Source organism: Bombina bombina, chromosome 3 (assembly GCF_027579735.1).
Source record: "Bombina bombina isolate aBomBom1 chromosome 3, aBomBom1.pri, whole genome shotgun sequence".
In the NCBI taxonomy this organism is placed as follows: domain Eukaryota; kingdom Metazoa; phylum Chordata; class Amphibia; order Anura; family Bombinatoridae; genus Bombina; species Bombina bombina.
In genome coordinates, this window is record NC_069501.1 from 526379605 (window position 1) to 526402754 (window position 23150).

Consider the following 23150-nt stretch of genomic DNA (forward strand, 5'->3'; position numbering starts at 1 on the left):
TATCCCCCAGTCATTCATCCGAGGAGGAACAAGGAACAGTGGAAGAAGCATCAAGGTGAAAGGGTGCCAGAAGATAAAAAACAACAACGCCTAAAAAAAAAAACGGGCGGGGGGCTGTTGACGCTTTCCCACGGAAGAAAAGGAAATGATCAGGTAAGCATAATTTATGTTTTCCTTCCTAATGGGAAAGAGTCCACAGTCGCAATTATTACTTATGGGAAATTTATACCCAAGCCAAAGAGGACACAGAATGCCAAAACGGGAGAGTAAGAGGCGGACCAATAAAGGCACCCACCTAAAAACAGATTCCCAAGAAAGCAAAGTCCCAGTTCGTCCAAAACAGGGATCAACAAACATTTTGAAAAAAGCGGTCCCAGAAACACAAATCTACCAACAGTCCAAAGAACCTAGATAGAACCACGAGTGGGCCCAACCGAGAGCACCTACCTCAAGGACAGCATCTGTCAGGAGCAACAACCCCGCTGCAGCCCCTCAACCAAGCAAGGGACCCCTACTAAAAATTCCCAGAGGGAAGATACAAGACAAAAGAAAAGGAACAACATCCAGGGTGACAAGGAGACAACCCGGAACCACTCAGTAGGCTACACCCGAACAGACTATATGAAAAGTCAGGAAAGGACCAGAAGAGAAACAAACGAATCTCAAGGACCAGCAAACGCAAAAACAGTGAGACAGCGTGGACACGCGTCACCTTATAAACGAGGATGGGAAGGAAAAAAAACCACCTCAGTGAGCAGGGAAAAACAGACCAAGTCCCACACACCAGACCACAAGAGACTGTGGATGCCTCACAAGCAAGGAAAAATTTCAGTAGCCGGAGAAAAGCTCCGGAGAGAGACAGGAAGGATGACAGAAACTAGTGGCGCAAAATACAATGTATTTAGTGCTTAAAGTTTATTTAATGGAAACTCAGTGGAATTCAGAAACCAACAACTTTTAAAGTTAAATTACAAAATAATTAACAAATATATATTGGAAAGTTTAACCACATCAAGTTTGTGAAAGAGGGTCGCAAGCACGCTGTGACAACAGACTACAGAAGACATGACAAAGCCAAGGACAGTAATAAGACAGTGGCTAGGGTTGATTATTATTAAGTTATAGGTCAGTAACTATGGAGTCCAGTAGTTCTTAAGCCAAATAGAGACGCAATTATAGCTCAGATATTGCCAGTATGACACATTAAGCAAGTATGGGCTGCACAACATATTAGACAGATATGAACCAGACAAGTGAATTCAAAATATAATTTATGCTCCTCTGGGGCTGATTTAATATCAACCAAAAAGGTAGATGGTGACAGATTGAGTTGGAAGGGAAAAAAACTTGATGAGCACAGGAATTAATCTAAGGATTACATTTTGCAGCAGGGACACTGTACGCTAATTGTTCTCCCCTGCTGGATTATATTTAATTATTTTCAAACAGATCCTTTACTTTTATTTGTTTTTTTAAATAGTTACTTTTGCCTGTTTTATCTCCAGCTATACTAAAAATATGAGTGACAAAAGTTTTCTCTGTAGATAAGATAAGTAAAGAGAAGACAATAGCACTGATTAATCTCCTAGTAGGAGAAAGAGATTTTGTATGAAAAATAACTTATTGTGTGGATTCAACCTCCCAGCCATAGTCAGCATTTCAATAACAAAAATAAATATTAGCTGATCTGCTTTATTTGCATGCTCAGCCCATTGTTATGTGCATGTCATGGCTTTAATAAGAAAAGACAACTATTTCAAATACAGAAATAAACATGAATGAACTAGAACGGAGAAGATAGAGGGTGCCACATAGTGCAAATCAGACTATTCCACAAAGGGTGATGGTAGATATTAAGAATCTTACTCACGTGGTGAAAGGCACTAATGTGCGGTATAGGCAGTCCGGAACCAACCGGTCGTCCGGTAGACCCAGTGGTAAAACAATCAGCAAATGGAGTCCTCGTCCCACCAGGGGGAGTCCAGAGATCCCAGGTACAAAAAGGATTATGTGGTTTTTTTATTCACCACTAGAGGCACTTGTGGCGAGAAACAACTTCCTGGAAAAGAAGGAAGCTAAAAGTTCAGTGCAGAAAGCTGAGGAAGAATCACTCATCCTTTTTTTACCTGGGATCTCTGGACTCCCCCTGGTGGGACGAGGACTCCATTTGCTGATTGTTTTACCACTGGGTCTACCGGACGACCGGTTGGTTCCGGACTGCCTATACCGCACATTAGTGCCTTTCACCACGTGAGTAAGATTCTTAATATCTACCATCACCCTTTGTGGAATAGTCTGATTTGCACTATGTGGCGCCCTCTATCTTCTCCGTTCTAGATCATCATATCCTGTGTTGTGGCGTGACACTCTAGAGGAGCTGCCTCCAGCCTGGGATCAGTGTTTTGAGACTGCACGAAATCATATTAGCAGGACTTCCTTATTTGATTATTTATTGTTGGACTTTCCATTTTATCCTTCTGTTCACATGTGTATATGTGTATATGTATGCTAACTAGCTTATGTGCTAGGTTTGTGATCTTATATATTATATGCAAGTTTGTACCATCTGAACTACAAAGATACATATATTCTGATGATTTAGATATATATGTGTCTTTGATTGTGACTATTGGAGTCAATTGCACATTTTTTACTCATTTTTTACTCATTTTTTACTCATCTTATTCTTTATGACCCTTTCTTTTATATATATATATATATATATATATATATATATATATATATATATATATATATATATATATATATATATATATATAGCTCCCATTATTACGTGGCGCCTCTTATAGGTACCTGTGTTGCTTTAGTTGCCATCTGTGTACAGCTTGTCTATTAAACATGAATGAATATTTTTTCATACATTTAATACTCTGCAGTAAGTATAACAAATCATTTGGAACACATTAACAGAAAATACATTTTATAGTACAGTGTCCCTTTAATGGTAACAAGTTTGTGTAAAACAGATGCTACTTTAAGAAAGTAACTGAAGTATAAAATATTTAACAGATGTGTCTCTGTGGATAGATGATAATGATAGATAGATAGATAGATAGATAGATAGATACATTAGACAGATTAATCCAATTTCAAGAGTTGTTATTATAGGCTTCCTTCTTGATTTCCCATTTACTTGTAAATAGAGTGAATATAACAGAGAACAAAGGTCCTAAATAAGCTCATACTATGAGTAAGTTAATAAAATAATATACATGAGAACAAACTCTTGAAGGATCACTTCTTCCATCAATGACCAGATAAATCACTTCTTCCTGTGACATATATACATAGGCACAAGGGGGCCGATTTATCAAGAATGGCACATGATGTCCCTGTTTCCGCGCGAGCCTTCAGGCTTACCGGAAACAGCAGTTATGAAGCAGCGGTCTTAAGACTGCTGCTCCTTAACTGGTCCGCGGCCTCTGAGGCTGCGGACATCAATCCTCCCAATCTCACACGATCGGGGTGGCATTGCACAAGCAGTTCATAATAACTGCTTGTGCAATGATAAATGCCAACAGCATATGCTGTCGGCATTCACCGATGTCTGTCGGACATGATCCGCTGAGCAGATCATGTCGGACAGATCGATGATAAATCAGCCCCATAGTATTATGTACAACTGACTTGTGCTTAGCCTTTTTATAATGTATTTGTAGATAACACGCTTCCTGCATAATCTTTTTACAGGCATATTGATCTTTACAATATCTTGGCATTTTTTTACATTTTTTTTTATGAAACAGCTTGTTACCTGCATCAATAGGGTTTATAACATATTTTTGTCCTTTACTCACAGGTTTAAATGATGTTGTTATAGCTCGTCAATGTGAGATCACAAATATAACACTGCTCATCAGTAAGTGTCAGCTGATACAAATTGGATATGATCCATCGAGTCTGCAGTTCAGTTCCTGCAGAAACAGCACTGAATCAATCATAATTAATTATACAAGGGTTGAAAAAATTCTCGCAGCACCCATTACAAACTGGTGTGGAAATGAGGTCAAGGTAAGAAACATTAAATTACACATATACAGTATGTATATACAGTGTATATATATATATATATATATATATATATATATATATACTGTATATGTGTGTATACCTATATGTGTGTGTGTATATATATATATATGTGTGTGTGTGTGTATGTGTATATATATATATATGTGTGTGTGTGTCAGTCAAAGAATCCCCCAATATATAGGTAAAAACTGGTAACCTATATAATATACGTACCACTGGATATTCCTACTGACATGTGTCTCTGTTATGTAGTGACCTTTAGTGAGATACTAAATAACAATCCAAAATGGATTTAGCTGCTAGAAGTTCACAGCCGCAAGCAACTTCACTAGAAAAGTTCCTGAAAACAGGTTTTCAGTTGTTAAATACTTGTTATCAGGATCGAAACTGGGGATCCAACTAAAACTGACATATACAATGTCCCTTTCACACCTCTTAAGGTTACGGTTATTTATAATTAACCCCTTTGTATTGTGTGAAAGAGAAATACTCATATGTGTGAGATTAATCTATTACAATCTGAATCCTTCCTGATATCTGGTAAAAATAATTAATGCCATTTGAATCTGGGCATGATGGGTATATCGGACATGTTTCCTCAAGGATTACAGTCATTTTAAAAGTATTGTTTTTTCATTAATTATGAAGGCCAAAACAATCATCTGGCGTTGTCATGTGCCTTGTTTAGAGAATTGCCTAGTATTTTGGGGCTGGACTGACCTTACTTGGCGGGATCAGACTGATATACTTCAGGAAAGTTTTCCTCTGTGAAAAGCACAACTGGGCTAAAAGAGGCTGCTAATTCACCATAGAACAAGCTACTGAGCCGTTGTTTGTTTATGGTAGAGTGCTTCTCTCTTTGTTTGCATTTTTCATTATTTCCCATTAATGATAAAGAAAACACCATTTTCCGGGTTGGCGAAATTTACATCTGAAATCAAGAACAACACTATGGATTTCTACTAGATGGATGTGGCCACAATTTATCTCATGGTTACTGATCCGTTAATTATTTCACTTGTGCTCTAGTTGAGATATGATGAAAATCTGGCCTATTAGGCGTCCCAAGGACTGATATTGAAAAACATTGGCTTAAACTGATTTAGGGCTAGATTACGAGTTGAGCACTATTGCTAGAATGCTTACTGCACTAGCAGTAAACTTGCGCATGTCAGGTTGGCTGGTATTACAATTTGAAAGTAAAAAGTTATTACCCAAGTGCTAACCCGACACGTGCTAAACACCAAACTTACAATATTGCGTTTTCGATAATCTATTCCCCCTTAGAAGTCAATGGAGCAAAAAAGTGGAAAATATACCCTACTCAAACGCTAATCTGAATCACCATAAGATCCCTACTCTAATAACTCCTAAACTACCACATAGCCCCCCCCCTGCAAGTCCCCACTACACTATTAAAGGGACAGTCTAGTCCAAAACAAACTTTCATTATTCAGATAGGGCATGTAATTTTAAACAATTTGCCAAATTACTTATATCACCAATTTTGCTTGTTCTCTTGGTAGTCTTATTTGAAAGCTAAACCTAGGAGGTTCTTATGCTAATTTCTAAGCCCTTGAAGGCCGCCTCTTATCTCAGGGCATTTTGACAGTTTTTCACCACTAGAGGGTGTTAGTTCATGTGTTTCATATAAATAACACTGTGCTCACGCACGTGGAGTTCCTAGGAGTCAGCACTGATTGGCTAAAATGCAAGTCTGTCAAACTAACTGAAATAAGGGGGCAGTCTGCAGAGGCTTAGATACAAGATACTTCTTGACCACGAAAATGAAGCACCATCACAGTTATGCGATTTAAAACAAACTTGCTTTATTTCTTTTTCTTGAACAGCAATTAGATGTTATTATATTCTGCTTAGGTTGGAAAGTACTGGGACATTCCCAGTGAACCACTGACGCGTTTCGGCTCGCTGGCCGTAATCGTAGTGTGGTCTGGTAGCCTCTTTCGGCTCTTTTTAAATCTATAGGGCTTTGCCTATTGGTTAAAACCAAAAACTGGGAATTAACCCATTGCTTTCCAATATTATGCATGCGAAAATATTATATTACTCATCTTTCCTGTGGACAATGTGTTTATATCTGACTAATATCACTATACAAAATGCACAATAAATAGTAACAATAGTAACAATATTAGTTACATTCTTTGAGCTAATTTGCACAATAAATAGTAACAATAGTAACAATACTGGTAACATTTTTTAAGATTATAGGTAATTTGGATAATCGTCAATTCCTTCCTCATCCAATGATTAGTTATATAATAGAATAATAATAAACTGCCTGTATAACAATACATAGTGTCAAATGACCAAACAATGCTTTGTTTGCTTTTTCCTCCACAAATTTATTCCAAACTGGCTTAAGTGTCTTACTATAAATTGAGAACTATTGTTCTTGCATTGGATATTACAATTAATTAACACATGACAATCAAAATCATATTATTTACTTCTTTGATACACAGACTACTGCCAGAAATTTATCAGATCATATTCTGAATTTAAACCTTGTGGCAATCTGGTTTTTAGTCTGTGTATCCAGAAAATTTCTCTTTTGGCTAAAACTGACTCCCTGTCCCCTCCTCTAGAGCCCATATGTACATCATCTATTATTGTCCATCTAAGGGTTTTACTGCTTTTATTATGATAATTCTTAAAGTGGAGTACTAGTGGTGTGGATAATTTACCTAATTTAATATTGGATAAGTGTTCTCTAATCCTGTATCGTACTTCCCTTGTAGTGAGTCCAGTGTATTGTACTTCACATTCAATACAGGTTAAGAGATAAATTGAATATGTGGCTCTACAATTCGTACATCTTTTAAATTCAAAGGTCTCTCCTGTTACACAGCTATTAAACTGTTGTCTGGGATCTAACTTTTCACAGGCCTTGCAATGTAAATTACTAAATCTAAACACTCCTCTGTGCTCTAACCATGAGCTTCTTCTTGGAGTCTCAGGTTTCAATTGTGTAGGAGCAATCCTGTTCCCAATAGACAATCCCCTTTTAAATGCAAATCTGCACCTTCTTGGATTTATTTCCTCTAACCTATCATCAGCTTTCAACATGGATAGATTCTTTTTAATAATTTCGCAAATTTCCTCATATTGATTACTATATTGGGTTACAAAAGTAACTACATTCTCTTCTTTTTTGTGTTGTTTCTTTGATGATACTCTATAGTTCAGAAATAACGATCTATCCTTATCATCTATATCCTTTCTGACCAGATCTATGTCTTTTTGTGAATAACCTCTTTCTCTCAATCTTTTATTGAGTTCATCTGCTTGTATCTGATACACTTCCCTTTCCGTACAATTTCTTTTAAGCCTTATATATTGGCCTTTTATAACAGATTTGAAGACTCTCTGGGGGTGATTACTACGGGCATGCAGGATTGTATTGCCCGATATGGGTTTTCTATATAACTCTACCTCTATATTGCTTAATTTCCCTCCTTTTAGGTTGACATCTAGATAATTTATACTATTTTTATTTATTTCACAGGTAAATTTTATTCCTGCATCATTTATATTAAGCTCAGCCACAAACTCCTCCGCCTCCTTGGGGCTACCACTCCATATAAATATCAAATCATCTATATAACGTTTGTAGTAAACAATGTGGTCCCTATTCGTATTCTTACCCCCAAAGATGTGTGACAGCTCCCACCATCCTATGAATAAATTCGCATAGGATGGCGCAAATTTCGCTCCCATGGCTGTCCCACATCTCTGGAGGTAAAGATCCCCCTCGAAGGCGAAGAAGTTGTGGCTAAGCAAAAATTCTGTTACCCGCAAAATATATTGACAAAAATCCTCATCAAAGGTTTTATTTCTACGTAGGAAATAACTAATTGCTTCCAGGCCTTTTCCATGTTTAATCGAAGAATATAATGAAACTACATCAATGGTGAGCCATGAGTAGTTTTCTTTCCATTCCACTGAATCTATTTCAAGTAATAACTGTGTAGTGTCTCTTAAATAGCTTGGTAATTGTTTCACCAATGGTTGGAGAATTTCATCCAACCATTCTGAAAGGTGTTCAAAGATTGAATTAATGCCACTTATTATAGGCCTTCCCACCACATTTTCCAAAGATTTGTGGACTTTGGGCAAGAATTTGAAGATCGGAATTACCGGATGTTCTACCATCAGAAATTCCTTGGTTTTGATATCTACAAAACCACCTTCTATTCCGTCATCAACTAAATGCCCAAGTTCCTTTTGGAAACGTAGTGTAGGGTTGAATGCCAATTTTGTGTATTGATAGATGTTGTTCAACTGCCTATGGGCTTCATTGACAAAGATGGCTCGGTCCATGACCACGACCGAGCCTCCCTTGTCAGCCGCCCTAATTACTAAATCTTTTCTGTCCCCTAATTTTTTTAACGCCAAATACTCTTCTTTGGTCAAATTTTTTCTTTTGTTATAATTAACTTTATAAGCCAGTTCGTTCAAATCCCTTTCAATTCGTTTTTGGAATTTTTCTAAAATCTCCCCCCTTGATTGGATCGGATAAAAAGAGGAAGCCTTTTTTAGTATTGGTCCTTTTATTATTTGCTTTGTAACATTTTCAATATTGTTTTCATCATACAGTGATTCTAGAATTACCAGGTCACACTCCTCCTGATAGCTAAGGTTCCTACTAACAGACTGTCTTTCTCCTCCAGACTGCAAATGATCACAAACATCTCCACTGTCATCATTTTTAAAATGTTTTTTTAACGTTAAATTACGAATCAGTTTGTTTGTGTCAATTAGAGTCTGGAAGAGATTGAAATCCTGACTTGGGACAAAATTTAGACCAAGACTCAATACTCTGGTTTCCGTTTCGCTCAGTTCTGAGGAGGATAGATTAATTACTGAATTCACTTGTATTTGGTTTGTGACCTCCCCCTCCGTGGGGGCAATTGTTTCTCTCTTATTCTTCCATCTACTCCCCCCCCTTCTGATTCTTTTGTGTTTATCTGAAAAACCTGTGCTACTTCTTGATCGATTTCCCTATTGGGTGTAGCTGTTGATGTCCCTGGTCTTGGGGGTCCCTCATATTTGGAGACTCCTTGCATTGCGTTATTTCTTAATATAGAGCCTTTCTTAGATTTTGCTCCTAATTCTGTCATATTAGTAAGATTTTGTCTATCCTAATCTCCTGAGTTGGACCCTTCACCTGATGTATGTCCCTCCTCCTGAGAGTCCCCTTCACTATCTGAAAAAGTGACCTTTTTTGTTTTTCTATTCTTATTCTTTTTACCTTTCCCTTGTTTGTTACCTTTATTACCAGGGAAATCATTTTCCCTTCTGTAATTAAATCTTTGCTTTCTGTTCAAAATGTATACTTTGTTTGTTTCAAAATCTATGGAATCTCTAACAAATTTGTCATGCTTAATTTCCATAATAGTGCGTTTAGTGTCAGCTATGATGTCGTGTAGTATTTTATCAAATTTGGAAAATTGTAATTCCCCTTTTCTACGATTGCATTCAATCTGTAAAACATCAATCTCATTGGAAACTTGATTCAAAGCTTTACGTTTAAATTCCAATAACATTCTCATTAATCTTATGGAACATTCTGACAATATTTCGTTCCAATTTTTCACAAATTCTGCATCATCTATTACAAAAGTGGGGAATTTGTTTACTCTCAGACCTCTGGGAATCAACCCAGCATCTAGATACTTTTCCAGAGTCCATACGTCCCATTTAAGTCTGGTCTCCTTTATCAATAAATCTTCAATTGTTTCAAACAACTTGCTTAAAGAGAACATGGAACAGTCCGTGGTAAACACACATTCCAAATCACTCCGATCACTCACTCTGTCCACAGATGGTTTAAGTGAATAATATTGCAAAGTTCCTTCATTATTAACTTCTAACTCCATAGTACACGCTGCTCAATGCAAAATTATGTGTTGTTATATAAGTCCACCACTTATGTGGCTTAACACTACTCCAAGATATGTACAGTGCTCCAGCTAATACGGGCAATCAGCCGCTCCTCTATATTCACTCCTTTGCTTAGCACCTGTCACGTATCCACTTTGTCAAAGTCCGTCTATAAGCCCCACAACTTCCAATACAGTGACTTTTGCCCTTTGCCGCTATTCAGTACACACACAACTCTGACCAGATTTACATGTATTTCACTCACATTCGCCTTTACCGAAGTTCATCTCCAGATAAATGTATTCCTAAGCAAATTAAATGCAAACACCAGCTTTGTTCACCTGTCTTCTGGAGACTCCACTGTCGCGGATAATCCGGCTTTTCCTTTCTCTGCGTTTCTGTGTGTCTCTGACGTTCCTTGTGTGTGTACGCTAAGGCGTGCCGGGCGTTCCTCCGTCACTGGGTCTGCAGTGGGGCGTGGTGGAGACCGCTGTGCTGTGTGTGCTCACCAATGATTACTCAGATACTTCTTGACCACGAAAATGAAGCACCATCACAGTTATGCCATTTAAAATAAACTTGCTTTATTTCTTTTTCTTGAACAGCAATTAGATGTTATTATATTCTGCTTAGGTTGGAAAGTACTGGGACATTCCCAGTGACCCACTGACGCGTTTCGGCTCGCTGGCCGTAATCGTAGTGTGGTCTGGTAGCCTCTTTCGGCTCTTTTTAAATCTATAGGGCTTTGCCTATTGGTTAAAACCAAAAACAGGGAATTAACCCATTGCTTTCCAATATTATGCATGCGAAAATATTATCTTACTCATCTTTCCTGTGGACAATGTGTTTATATCTGACTAATATCACTATACAAAATGCACAATAAATAGTAACAATAGTAACAATATTAGTTACATTCTTTGAGCTAATTTGCACAATAAATAGTAACAATAGTAACAATACTGGTAACATTTTTTAAGATTATAGGTAATTTGGATAATCGTCAATTCCTTCCTCATCCAATGATTAGTTATATAATAGAATAATAATAAACTGCCTGTATAACAATACATAGTGTCAAATGACCAAACAATGCTTTGTTTGCTTTTTCCTCCACAAATTTATTCCAAACTGGCTTAAGTGTCTTACTATAAATTGAGAACTATTGTTACTATTTATTGTTAGCTCAAAGAATGTAACTAATATTGTTACTATTGTTACTATTTATTGTGCATTTTGTATAGTGATATTAGTCAGATATAAACACATTGTCCACAGGAAAGATGAGTAAGATAATATTTTCGCATGCATAATATTGGAAAGCAATGGGTTAATTCCCAGTTTTTGGTTTTAACCAATAGGCAAAGCCCTATAGATTTAAAAAGAGCTGAAAGAGGCTACCAGACCACACTACGATTACGGCCAGCGAATGTCCCAGTACTTTCCAACCTAAACAGAATATAATAACATCTAATTGCTATTCAAGAAAAAGAAATAAAGCAAGTTTGTTTGTGATGGTGCTTCATTTTCGTGGTCAAGAAGTATCTGAGTAATCATTGGTGAGCACACACAGCACAGCGGTCTCCACCACGCCCCACTGCAGACCCAGTGACGGAGGAACGCCCGGCACGCCTTAGCGTACAGACACGAGGAACGTCAGAGACACACAGAAACGCAGAGAAAGGAAAAGCCGGATTATCCGCGACAGTGGAGTCTCCAGAAGACAGGTGAACAAAGCTGGTGTTTGCATTTAGTTTGCTTGGGAATACATTTATCTGGAGATGAACTTCGGTAAAGGCGAATGTGAGTGAAATACATGTAAATCTGGTCAGAGTTGTGTGTGTACTGAATAGCGGCAAAGAGCAAAAGTCACTGTATTGGAAGTTGTGGGGCTTATAGACGGACTTTGACAAAGTGGATACGTGACAGGTGTTAGATACAAGATAATCATGGAGGTAAAAAGTGCATTAATATAACTGTGTTGGTTATGCAAAACTAGGGAATGGGTAATAAAGAGATTATCTATCTTTTAAAACAATAAATATTCTGGTGTTGACTGTCCCTTTAACCCATTAACTGCCACACCTCCAGATCACAAAGTCCATACTACACTATTAACCCCTAAACCGTCACCCCTACATCACAAAGTCCAAACTACACTATTAACCCATAAACTGCCACACCCCATTGCAAAGTCCCCACTACACTATTAACCCATAAATGACCACACCCCCACATCGCAAAGTAACCTACACAATAAACCCCTAAACCGCCCCCTAAGTTAACCCAAAATAGACTATCCCTACCTTAACCTTTTTTAAAAAACATTTTTTCCCAGTAATGGTATTTTGTTTGTTCCAGTAGTGGTTGGTTGTTGTTTTTTCTTTAAAAAAAGTAAGGTTAGATTTTTTTTTAATTTCTCAGGTAAGTTTTTATTTCGTTTTTTTGTTAAAGCCCTGTTTTGGGTTAACGTAGGGGCTGTTTGGCTAAGGGCTTTAGATGTTAGTGGGTTGCTTTGTGTTGGGGGTGCTGCTGGTTTAGGGGTTGATAGTGGTAGGTTACTTTGCAATGTAGGGGTGTCGGTTTATGGGTTAATAGTGTAGTGAGGATTTTGCGATGTGGGGTAGTAGGTTAGGGGTTAATAGTGTAGAGAGGTAGTTTGCAACGTGGGGGTGGAGGTTTAGTTTAGTGCAACTGTTTCCTCCTGATAAACTCTTTATGCGACCATTTAGGTTGCATAAAAAGTTTGAGCGGTTAATGAGATTGCGTTTGCGTGATCGCCTTTACTTTTAACTTGTGATACGAGTGCGCCTTATAGCAAATATGGGAAGCGTAAATTACGTGCCACTTTTAATATGGGTTTGAATGAGCTGCACTTGTAAGATCAGCCAATAGAATGCGAGCTCAATCTGATTGGCTGATTGGATCAGCCAATCGGATTGAACTTGAATCTGATTGGCTGATTCTATCAGTTCATTTATTTCGTTAGATTTAAATTATATTTAACTTAGGGGGGTGTTAGTTTTAGGGTTAGATTTAGCTTTAGGGGTTAATACATTTATTATAGTAGCGGTGAGGTCCGGTCGGCAGATTAGTGGTTAATACTTGAAGTTAGGTGTCTGCGATGTTAGGGAGGGCAGATTAGGGGTTAATACTATTTATTATAGTGTTATTGTGGTGGGAGTGAGGCGGATTAGGGGTTAATAACTTTATTATAGTAGCGGTGAGGTCCGGTCGGCAGATTAGGGGTTAATAATTGTAGGTAAGGTAGCAGCGACGTTGGTGGCGGCAGATTAGGGGTTAATAAATATAATATAGGGGTCGGCGGTGTTAGGGGCAGCAGATTAGGGGTACATAGGGATAACGTAGGTGGCGGCGATGTGCGGTCGGCAGATTAGGGGTTAAAAAAAATGATTAGATGTGGGGGGGCCTCGGTTTAGGGGTACATAGGTAGCTTATGGGTGTTAGTGTACTTTAGAGCACAGTAGTTAAGAGCTTTATAAACCGGTGTTAGCCCATAAAGCTCTTAACTCCTGACTTTTTTCTGCGGCTGGAGTTTTGTCGTTAGATTTCTAACGCTCACTTCAGCCAAGACTCTAAATACCAGCGTTAGAAAGATCCCATTGAAAAGATAGGATACGCAAATGGCGTAGGGGGATCTGCGGTATGGAAAAGTCGTGGCTGCAAAGTGAGCGTTAGACCCTTTCCTGACTGACTCTAAATACCAGCGGTAGGCCAAAACCAGCGTTAGGAGCCTCTAACGCTGGTTTTGACGGCTAATGCCAAACTCTAAATCTAGCCGTAAGTCATAAGATTTCAATCAAATGGGAATATTCATTTATGTTAAAATAATTTTTATTGTGTTTCAAAAGGCATGTAAACATAACATTTTCAATTGTCCCACATTTTCATGTACAGGATTCATATATTTACAAACAGTGTTCTACCAACAAGCTATAGAACAAAAGCATATCAATACATGAGTATTCCTTTTCAGTTCAATTACATATTGATAACAATGGTGGTCAAGCAAAGTAATGGTGGTCGACTTATTTTGATAATAATAACCCTTTGACCATCCCTCTAAAATGTATTTAATTATCTTCCTGACATTCCACCTAAAAGTGTTGAGTAGTTGAGTCGGGATTAATTGAGCTATGATTGGCTATTTCTATTGCCTTAAGATTATTTTCTTACTTTTATGTATCTACTTCAAACTTGTTAAAACTAAATAAACCTTTTAACGGGAACTAAACTATACTGTATGGTCATTTATTTCTTCTTAATAGTATCTAATGAATAACTTCTGTTAGGTCTCTTGGATTACATCCTTAGGGTTATAGGTTCGCAATCACATCCTTATCTCATGTATATTATAATGGATTAGAGCATCCAAACTGTTTATCTCTATTTCTGTACATTATCATTCCCTACCTGGGCTGCTATTCATGATCCAATAGAACCACACCTTATGAAACTGGTCCATGTTACTCTGTATTCGGGCCGTCCCTTCTGACATTATGTATATATCTTGTATCTTATCTATCACCTCTTTCCATGTAGGTGTTCCAACCTTCCAATGTCTCGCTATACATGTCCTAGTTGCTGTACATAAGATTTTAATAAATTTATTAATTGTTGGATTGAATTGATCGAGCCCTCTATTTAAGAGTGCCTGAGGTATTGTTAATGAGATGTGTTCGTCAAGTAGGTGTCCTAATAAATTATTTAGTTGGGACCATATGTTTTTTATTATAGGGCAGGTCCACCACATATGGATATACGAGCCTTGTTCTCCACGTCCCCTATAGCAGAGCCTAGAATCAGTAGATGAGAAGTGGGATGTTCTTATAGGGGTCAGATACCACCTAAATGAGGTTTTAATGGTGTTCTCCATAAGGTCTGCACTAATCAAACCTCTACATGAGTCATAGAGGATCTGATTCCACTCTTCCCTCGGGATAGTAAACCCTAAATCTGTCTCCCATTTCAACATTAAGTTAGATTTGGTGTTACATTTGCTTTCTTGAATATCTGTATACAGTTTAGAAATTGTGTGTTTCTCCCTATTCGGTGACATGCAGATTCTCTCTAAATTTGTTTTCGGGCTTCTTGTATGTTGTACGAGGTATCTATTCAGAGCTGATGATATTTGTAAGTAAATATACCAGTGCAGTTTATAGGGGTGAAGGATTTCCTGTAGTTGGTTATATAATATTAAACGTCCTCTCAGTAAAAACTCTGCTACTCTGTAGAGCCCTTTGTTCGCCCATTTCCCCAGAGGTCTCTGAATCTCATTTGGTATAAGAAGCCTTATAGGTTTGGCCCAGGTGTGTGCTGGTATGAGAGTCTGGCCCGTGGTTGCTGTTTTCCAGATAGAGATAGTGTGTAGAGTGGCTGAAAGTCTAACCTTATTATGGTGTGTCTGCCCACCCCACTTCCATAGGATATCATCCGAGTATTCCTGTCCATGTATATCCCTTTCAATCTCTGTCCATATAACATTATTGGATTGTTTACTTAAGAGGGTAGCCTGGGCAAGTCGTGATGCCTGATAGTAGTCAGTTAAATTAGGTAGACCTACCCCTCCTAATTGTCTGTGTTGGGTAAGAATTTGTGATGCTATTCTGGCTTTCCTATCTCCTCTGAGGAAGGAATGGAGATCGGATTGTAATTTTTGTAGATCTGTAGAGGGAATCTTAATCGGTAAGGCCCGAAATAAATATAATATCTTGGGGAAAATATTCATTTTAATGGTTGATAAACGACCATACCAGGAGAAGCCCCCTCCCTTCCATTTCCCGATATTTTTCCTTATAGTCTTATATAATGGGATGTAATTTAAATTATATAATTTATCAAATGAATCTGAAATTTTGGTTCCTAGGTATGAGATAGAATTTTTCACCCAAGTAATGTTAAAATTAATCTCTATTAATTTTTTTGTTGGGGGGGGAGCGATAATGGCAGTGCTTCGCATTTATCTAGATTAACTTTGTAACCTGATATTTTAGAGAATTCCTGCAGAATTCCATATAGATGTGTTAAAGAGCCCATAGGTTTAGTCAGCGTCAGCAGTACATCATCGGCAAAAAGCGATAATTTATATTCTGATTGCCCTATATTGACCCCCTTGATGTCTCCTGAATATCTAATACGAGATGCTAGCGGCTCTATACAGATCGCAAACAGGAGTGGGGACAATGGACAGCCTTGTCTAGTACCATTCATTATTTTTATAGGCCTCGACTGATACCCTGCTGCACTAACCGTGGCCGTAGGTGTAGAGTATAAACACTTGATCACTTGTACAAAAGCCCCCTCAAACCCCATTTTGGAAAGAACTGCAAACATGTAGGGCCAGTCCACTCGGTCGAACGCCTTCTCCGCATCCAGCGATAGGAGCAGAGAAAGCGTTCCCTCCGCCATTAGGAATTCTGTCAGATCTATTGTCCTCCTAATGTTATCCGGTGCCTCCCTTCCCTGAATGAACCCCACCTGATCTGGATGTATTATATCTGGATGTATATGTTTAAGTCTGTTGGCTAAAATTTTTGTAAGTATTTTTATATCCTGATTAATAAGGGAGATTGGTCTGTAGTTTTGACATCTGATTGGGTCTTTCCCTGGTTTAGGGATCACTATTATTTTGGCTCTGAGTATGTCCACTGGAATCTCCACTCCCTGCATTACATTATTGCAGAATTCTTTGAGATGAGGGATTAGTGTATGTTTAAAGAGTTTGTAGTATTCACTGGGTAGGCCATCTGGGCCAGCTGCTTTACCTATCTTGAGTTCTTTTATGACAGTAATTATTTCCTGGGTGGAGATTTCTCTGTTTAGAATGTCCTTGTCAGATGGGCTAATTACCTTAAGTTCAGTGTGTTGTAGAAATGATGCTAACAAGTCTCTTGTCTGACTAGAGTGTTGGACCTTCTGACCATCATATAGTATCTCATAGTATGTGGCAAAGGTGTCTGAGATGTCTTGTGGGTTAGCAGTTTTTGAACCATCTGCGTGTTGTATAACAGGGATAGAGTATGTCTTGACCCTTTCTCTTAACTTGTTAGCTAGATATTTATCGGGTTTATTTGAGTACATGAAATAATTAGTCCTTAGTCTCTGAATGGCTCTTATGGCTGATTCGTTTAAGACTTTTTCCTGAACTTTTCTCTTAGTTTGGAGTAATCTAAATATGGTAGGGGATTGTGTTTGCCTGTGTTGTGTTTCTAAAGACTGAATCTCCGACTGTAGCTGGTCTATGGTTTTATTAGCTTGTTTGGTGAGTTTCGCCTTTTCTTTAATCAGAATTCCCCTAAGATAAGGTTTGTGTGCTGCCCAGGTAAAAATCGGGTTAATAGTGGAGTTTTCATTCTTTTGCCAGTATTCTGTCATGCTTTTAAGTGTTTCTTTGTGGATGAATTCCCTGCCTAATAGGTTCGGGTCATAAGTCCAGGATCTCTGTCTGTGGAGGTTTACTATACCCCTCATCTCCACCTGAACCACCGAGTGGTCAGACCACACGGATGTATGTATGCGGGCATTTATGATGTTTGGGATGAGAGTCTGACTCACCATAATATAATCCAGCCTGGTGTATTTGTTATGTGCATGTGAGTAGTAAGTGTGGTCTGTAGTGTTGCCAAATAAAGTTTCCCAAGTGTCAACTAAATTATGTGTATCTAGCATTTCTTTTATTGTTTTTGCAATGGAGTTTTTCCTAAGTTGTTTATGTGAGGTTTTCTTCCCAGGGTCTCCCGTTTTAGCTGTCAATGTAATATTAAAATCACCAGCCAGAATTGTTCTGGTCTGGGACCACTGGGTGATAAGGTGTGAAATCTGGCGAAAAAATATATGTTGCTGTTCGTTTGGTGTGTATATGTTACAAAGGGTCACCTTTGTGTCTTGTATTCTCCCTCTAACAATTAGATATCTGCCCTCTGGGTCTGTTATTACCTCTTCGGTTGCAAACTGAAGGGATGAATGAATAAGGATAGAGACACCTCTAATTTTTTTATCTGTGGTTGAGTGGTAGTGAGTGGGGTAATATTTGTGCCAGTATTTGGGTATTAGGGTTTGTGTAAAGTGGGTCTCCTGTAGAAATATGATCTTCGCTCCCAGTTTTATATATTGATTAAGAGCTACCCTACGTTTTACATTGGTATTGAGACCTCTCACATTATGTGAGAGAATAGTGAGTGTTGTCTGCATCATATATGTCTGTAAGACACTCTAGTTTTGTAGGATTTTGTGTGGAATTGCTCCCTATTGGTCTGACTAACTGTTGTATTCCTTCCCGAGACCTCAATGACCATACATAAATAGCAATAAATAACGAACTTCAACTTAACAAAAAACCAGGAATAACAAAAATTAGATTTCAGGAATAACTCCTGAACATAATTTAGACTTTGCATACACATCTTAAATAACTAATGGTGCATTTGTAACACATATATCATAGTACCTACTGAAATAGCAAAGGGTAATCTCTATCTTAAGACATCAAACCATTTTTTCGTGATATAATCCTTGCAATTATTAACATATCTTCTTAATCTATAGTATATGATTTACCACATAAATTCCCCCTATTATGGGGATTCCCCCCCCTCCCCCAATATTCTCACTCTCATGTTGAATTTGTAACATTATACTGGTTTTACCATATGAGGTATTATCTAAAACAGAAACAGATTTGGTGATGATATTTCCATGGAGCATTCCCTAAACTAAAAAAAAGAAAAGTCAAAAGTCTCTGCTCCAGGGAAAATAAATAGTCTTTGAACAGTTTTTCTCTATATACTCATCTGCATCTTGCCTCCATGCGGAACCTTCCAGAGAAGCCAGGGATGCCTCCCTATTGTCGCTGCCTCTTCTTTTTTTTCATTTCGGCTTTTTCTTGGGGACTTTTGTCCACTTTGATTTCTTATCGGCGTCTGCCTTTTGCGTGTTGCCTTCTTTTTCCGAGTTTGCTTGGTTAGAAGGCAGCTCCGGAACCTCCAGATTAAGGTAGGCACAGATATCCGGTATATCTTGTCTGTCTCTTATCGTAAGGATTTTGCCCTCATGCAGGATAGACAGAGCAAAAGGGAAACTCCATCGATAATTTATTTGGTTCTTGCGGAGCAGCTAAGTGAGTGGTCTTAGTGAACCCCTTCTTTGTAGCGTGCGTACACACAAGTCCTGATAAAATTGGACCACTACTCCCTGATACTTGAAGGTGGGGTTTTTCCTCGCCGCCTGGAGAATGGCTTCTTTTTCTGGGAACCTGAGCATTTTAACTATAATATCTCTGGGTGGGTAGTCCCCTTTTGGCTTGGCTTTAAGGGCCCTGTGTGCCCTCTCCATCTGGAAGTTGTCTTCCGCCATGCTGCCCGTGATTGCTTGGAATAGCCCCCTGAGGTAGTTTTGCAAGTCTGGTTGATTTATGGTTTCTAGGACTCCTTTAATGCGTATATTGCTTCTGCGGGAACGATTTTCTAAATCCTCCATTTTGTCGTGGAGAATATCTATTTCCTGTTGATGATCTTGGGTTTTCTGAGAAATAGCTGAGATATTTTCTTCCATTGTGTCTTCATTATCTTCTAGTGCCATCACTCTTGTGCCCAGGTCTGATATTTCACGCCTGAATTCTGCCAGGCTGTTAGTTATTGTGGTTTGAAAAGAGTCCATCTTGTCCCACATTTTTTCGAAATTGTTAGTAATGTCCTGCTTTGAGACTAGGGCTTTGATATCATCTTTTGTAACTGGAGTTAAATCTCTGGCGCTGCTTTGAGGATCTATGTCCGCTTCTGCATCAGTTTCCTGATCCATTTCTTGTGGTTCTATTGCCCTTTCCCCTTTAGAAGGCTTGAAAAACAGACTAGCTGTTACTGCTTTTCCTGCAGAGGGAGTTTTATTTGGCTTTCTAGCAGCCATATTTGCCACAGCATAGGGTGACTATTGTTTATGTGTAGTAATTGAGGTTCAAATGAAGTTAGGCCGTGTATTATTATTTAACCCTTAAGTCGTAGTGTATTTATTACTGCTCCTCTTGTTTAACAGATCCGGCCACAACCTAACTTTATCGTATGTATGTCACAAAACTCCTTGATTATGGCGGGGCCCGCTAAGTGATTTTCTGTGCTCCCTTGTGAGTTATCAACTCTACAGCTTCTCAGGGTTCCCTTCTATCCTCTATACAGTTAGCCAGTATTTTATGTAAATATTGTGAGAGCTTGTAGTGCTCGACTTACATAGTGTGGTAGCGCAGTTGTGTCAGGTTAGCAGTAATGGCGCCATCCGTAATTGCGCAGTTTAGTTGATACCAGAGCCTGCTGCCACTAAGACATAGATAGCAGATTATTGTGTCTGAGGTCTCCATCTTCATTTGCCGAGCCCTGGTGTTGGCTCAATGTGTCTCTGTGCCTCTGTCTCTGAAGAATCAAAATGGCGCTAACTTCATGCGCATCTGAGACTTTCCTCAATTCAGCTTCTATGTAGGCTTACCGGTCCGACGTCAAAAGTCGTCTTTGAGGTCCCACTACATTCTTGGGGGTTGGTTATGGTGCTTGTTGTTTGTATGTCAGGCTGGACCTTGATTAACACTCTTTTGCCATATGTCTTGCACGGAGCTACACAGCTATGCGACCATTCTTATTCCCGGTCAGGCTCCGCCCCCGGGAATATTCATTTAAAGGGACACTGAACCCAATTTTTTTCTTTCATGATTCAGATAGAGCATGCAATTTAAGCAACTTTCTAATTTACTCCTATTATCAAGTTTTCTTCGCTCTCTTGCTATCTTTATTTGAAAAAGAAGGACTCTAAGCTAAGGAGTCAGCAAATTTTTGGTTCAGAACCATGGACAGCACTTGTTTATTGGTGCTGTCCAATCAGCAAGGACAACCCAGTTTGTTCAACAAAAATGTGCCGGCATCTATACTTACATTCTTGCTTTTCAAATAAACATACCAAGAGAATGAAGAAAATTTGATAATAGGAGTATATTATGCATACTCTATCTGAATCACAAAAGAAAAATTGGGTTCAGTGTCCCTTTAAATATACATATTATTATACACATATTTTTAGATATTTTTGATCTAAAAAATGTACAGTATGAAGGAAGCAGAGTGAATTTTACTTCATGCAAAGCTATCAAATAAGTCCAAAAAAATAGATTTTATACAGTAGAAACTAAAATATGTAAATGTATTTGAGTAATATTTCATGCACTTTATTTCTACCATTCTGTGATTAAATAAATATTAATATTGCATGTAACGGTCTGAGGAGCAGTACTCCAGATTAGTGTATTAAAGGGACAGTAAAGTAAAAATTAAATTTTCATGATTCAGATAGTGCATGCAAGTTTAAAGAACTTTCCAATTTACCTCTATTCTCAAATTTGCTTGTTTTCTTGGTATCCTTTGTTGAGGAATAAACCTCTTTGTTGAAAAATACACCTAGATAGGCTCAGGAGCAGCAGTTTACTACTCGGACCAAGCTGAATGCATTGGGTGAGCTAATTAAAAATTTGATAATAGAAGTATATTGGAATGTTGTTTAAAATGACACGCTAAGGGGCCGATTTATCAAAGCGTCAATCTCTTTGCATTCGCTGGAGTCAATACGTTCGCCAGATTTATTAAAAAGTCTGTCAAAAACACACACGTCAAGTACAGCACGATGAGCATCGGACTGTTGAAAAATAAATCATCGATGCCGCGGATATTCTGTTTTTTCCAACTTTATTTATAGAATTTCATTACTGTTTATGAACAAGCACATTTTTCTAAAGCTAATCTTTTATTTTTCATCTGTTAATGTCCAAGAAATAGCTAGACTTATACCTGAACAAACAATCATATCTCATAGAAAGTAATTTTTCTATTTATTTTTTATTCAAAAAAATATGATATATTATATTTTCACATAAATTAATGTGTATATGTATTTCTAGAAATCATGATAGGCCTATATCATGTTTTCTTCTTTTCTTTAAATGATTATTAATGCTAGAATTTGTAAATATATCCTTGCACATACTTGTGTGTGTGTATATCTATATATATATATATATATATGTGTGTGTGTGTGTGCGTGTGTGTTATGTCAGAAATATTTTGCAAACATATTTACATGTCCCTAAATTCCATATTTTGTTCTAAACAATGTTGTCTTTCATATCTCTGTGTTTATTTATATCACTATATGTATATAATGTAAATGTATTATTATTCTGAGCAAGAAAAATTGTGAATATAACATGTAACCAGGGTATCATATGTATTTATTTGCAATCAATGGATATTTTAAGAGCAGGGCCAGTTTTCTCTCTGCACCTTTGTAACCCTTGCTGATTGCAGTCTAGTTTTAAACACCACCCCTACACAGGTGTTAAAAAATGGGCTGGCCTATAAGATGACATTTCTTAATGAAAATGAAATTCAAGAGAAGGAAGAAAAACACTGAAAATAGTATGACAGTAAAGAGGTGATTTTAATTCCTGCTGTATCTAATTCGTGACATTTTAATATTAGCTAGACTATTCCTTTGAGCTTTCAGCTTAAGACTATATCGAATCAAACATCATTCGATTATTAATATCATTGTCAAAAATATTACACTGTGAGGCCTAATATCATCATCAATGTTTATCTCTAATACTAATTTCACATATACATACTTTCAAAGTATAATACACAATGTAACAAATGGCACTTTCAGGTTCTGATGAGTGATCAATGACTTAAGTATAGAGCAATATGATTCGTTAGTGATAGTAGAAAATGTATATTTCAATCAGATTGGTTGATTTCATTATTTACGTGATTATGCATTTACCAATTAGAAGTTGTGGAAAACATTACTAGTTTGTGGGTTGTTTAGGAGTTTGAGTATTGCATCAAATATGGTGCGAAAAATGTTGCGTCAAATTTGGTGAAAAGTGGAGAGTGGGACTTGTATTACATGCGTTAAACATGGTACAAATAGATTTATCCAAAAAAGGAAGTTAGCTTTATTATGTAATGTATTTATTTCATTTTTATCCCTATATCTACTAATGCACCAAATTTAAAGCAATACTTAGCACCAAATTTGAAGCAATAATATTGCCCCCTTGCTTTGTAATGAGAGACAAAGATGTAAAATAATCCATAAGTAGGGTAACATCTCCCTACTTGATTTTATTTAGTAATAAG

The 23150-nt window shown here is 37.7% G+C and overlaps 1 protein-coding gene across 1 annotated transcript in view; it reads left to right on the forward strand.

The window, feature by feature from the left end:
* The window catches only part of LOC128653573 (uncharacterized), a 261458-nt gene that overhangs the window by 211871 nt on the left and 26437 nt on the right, over window positions 1-23150 (forward strand). Inside the window, exon 25 of the mRNA XM_053706954.1 lies at window positions 3821-4032. Within this exon, the coding sequence (XP_053562929.1) occupies window positions 3821-4032 (212 nt within the window). The remainder of the gene's footprint in view (window positions 1-3820; window positions 4033-23150) is intronic.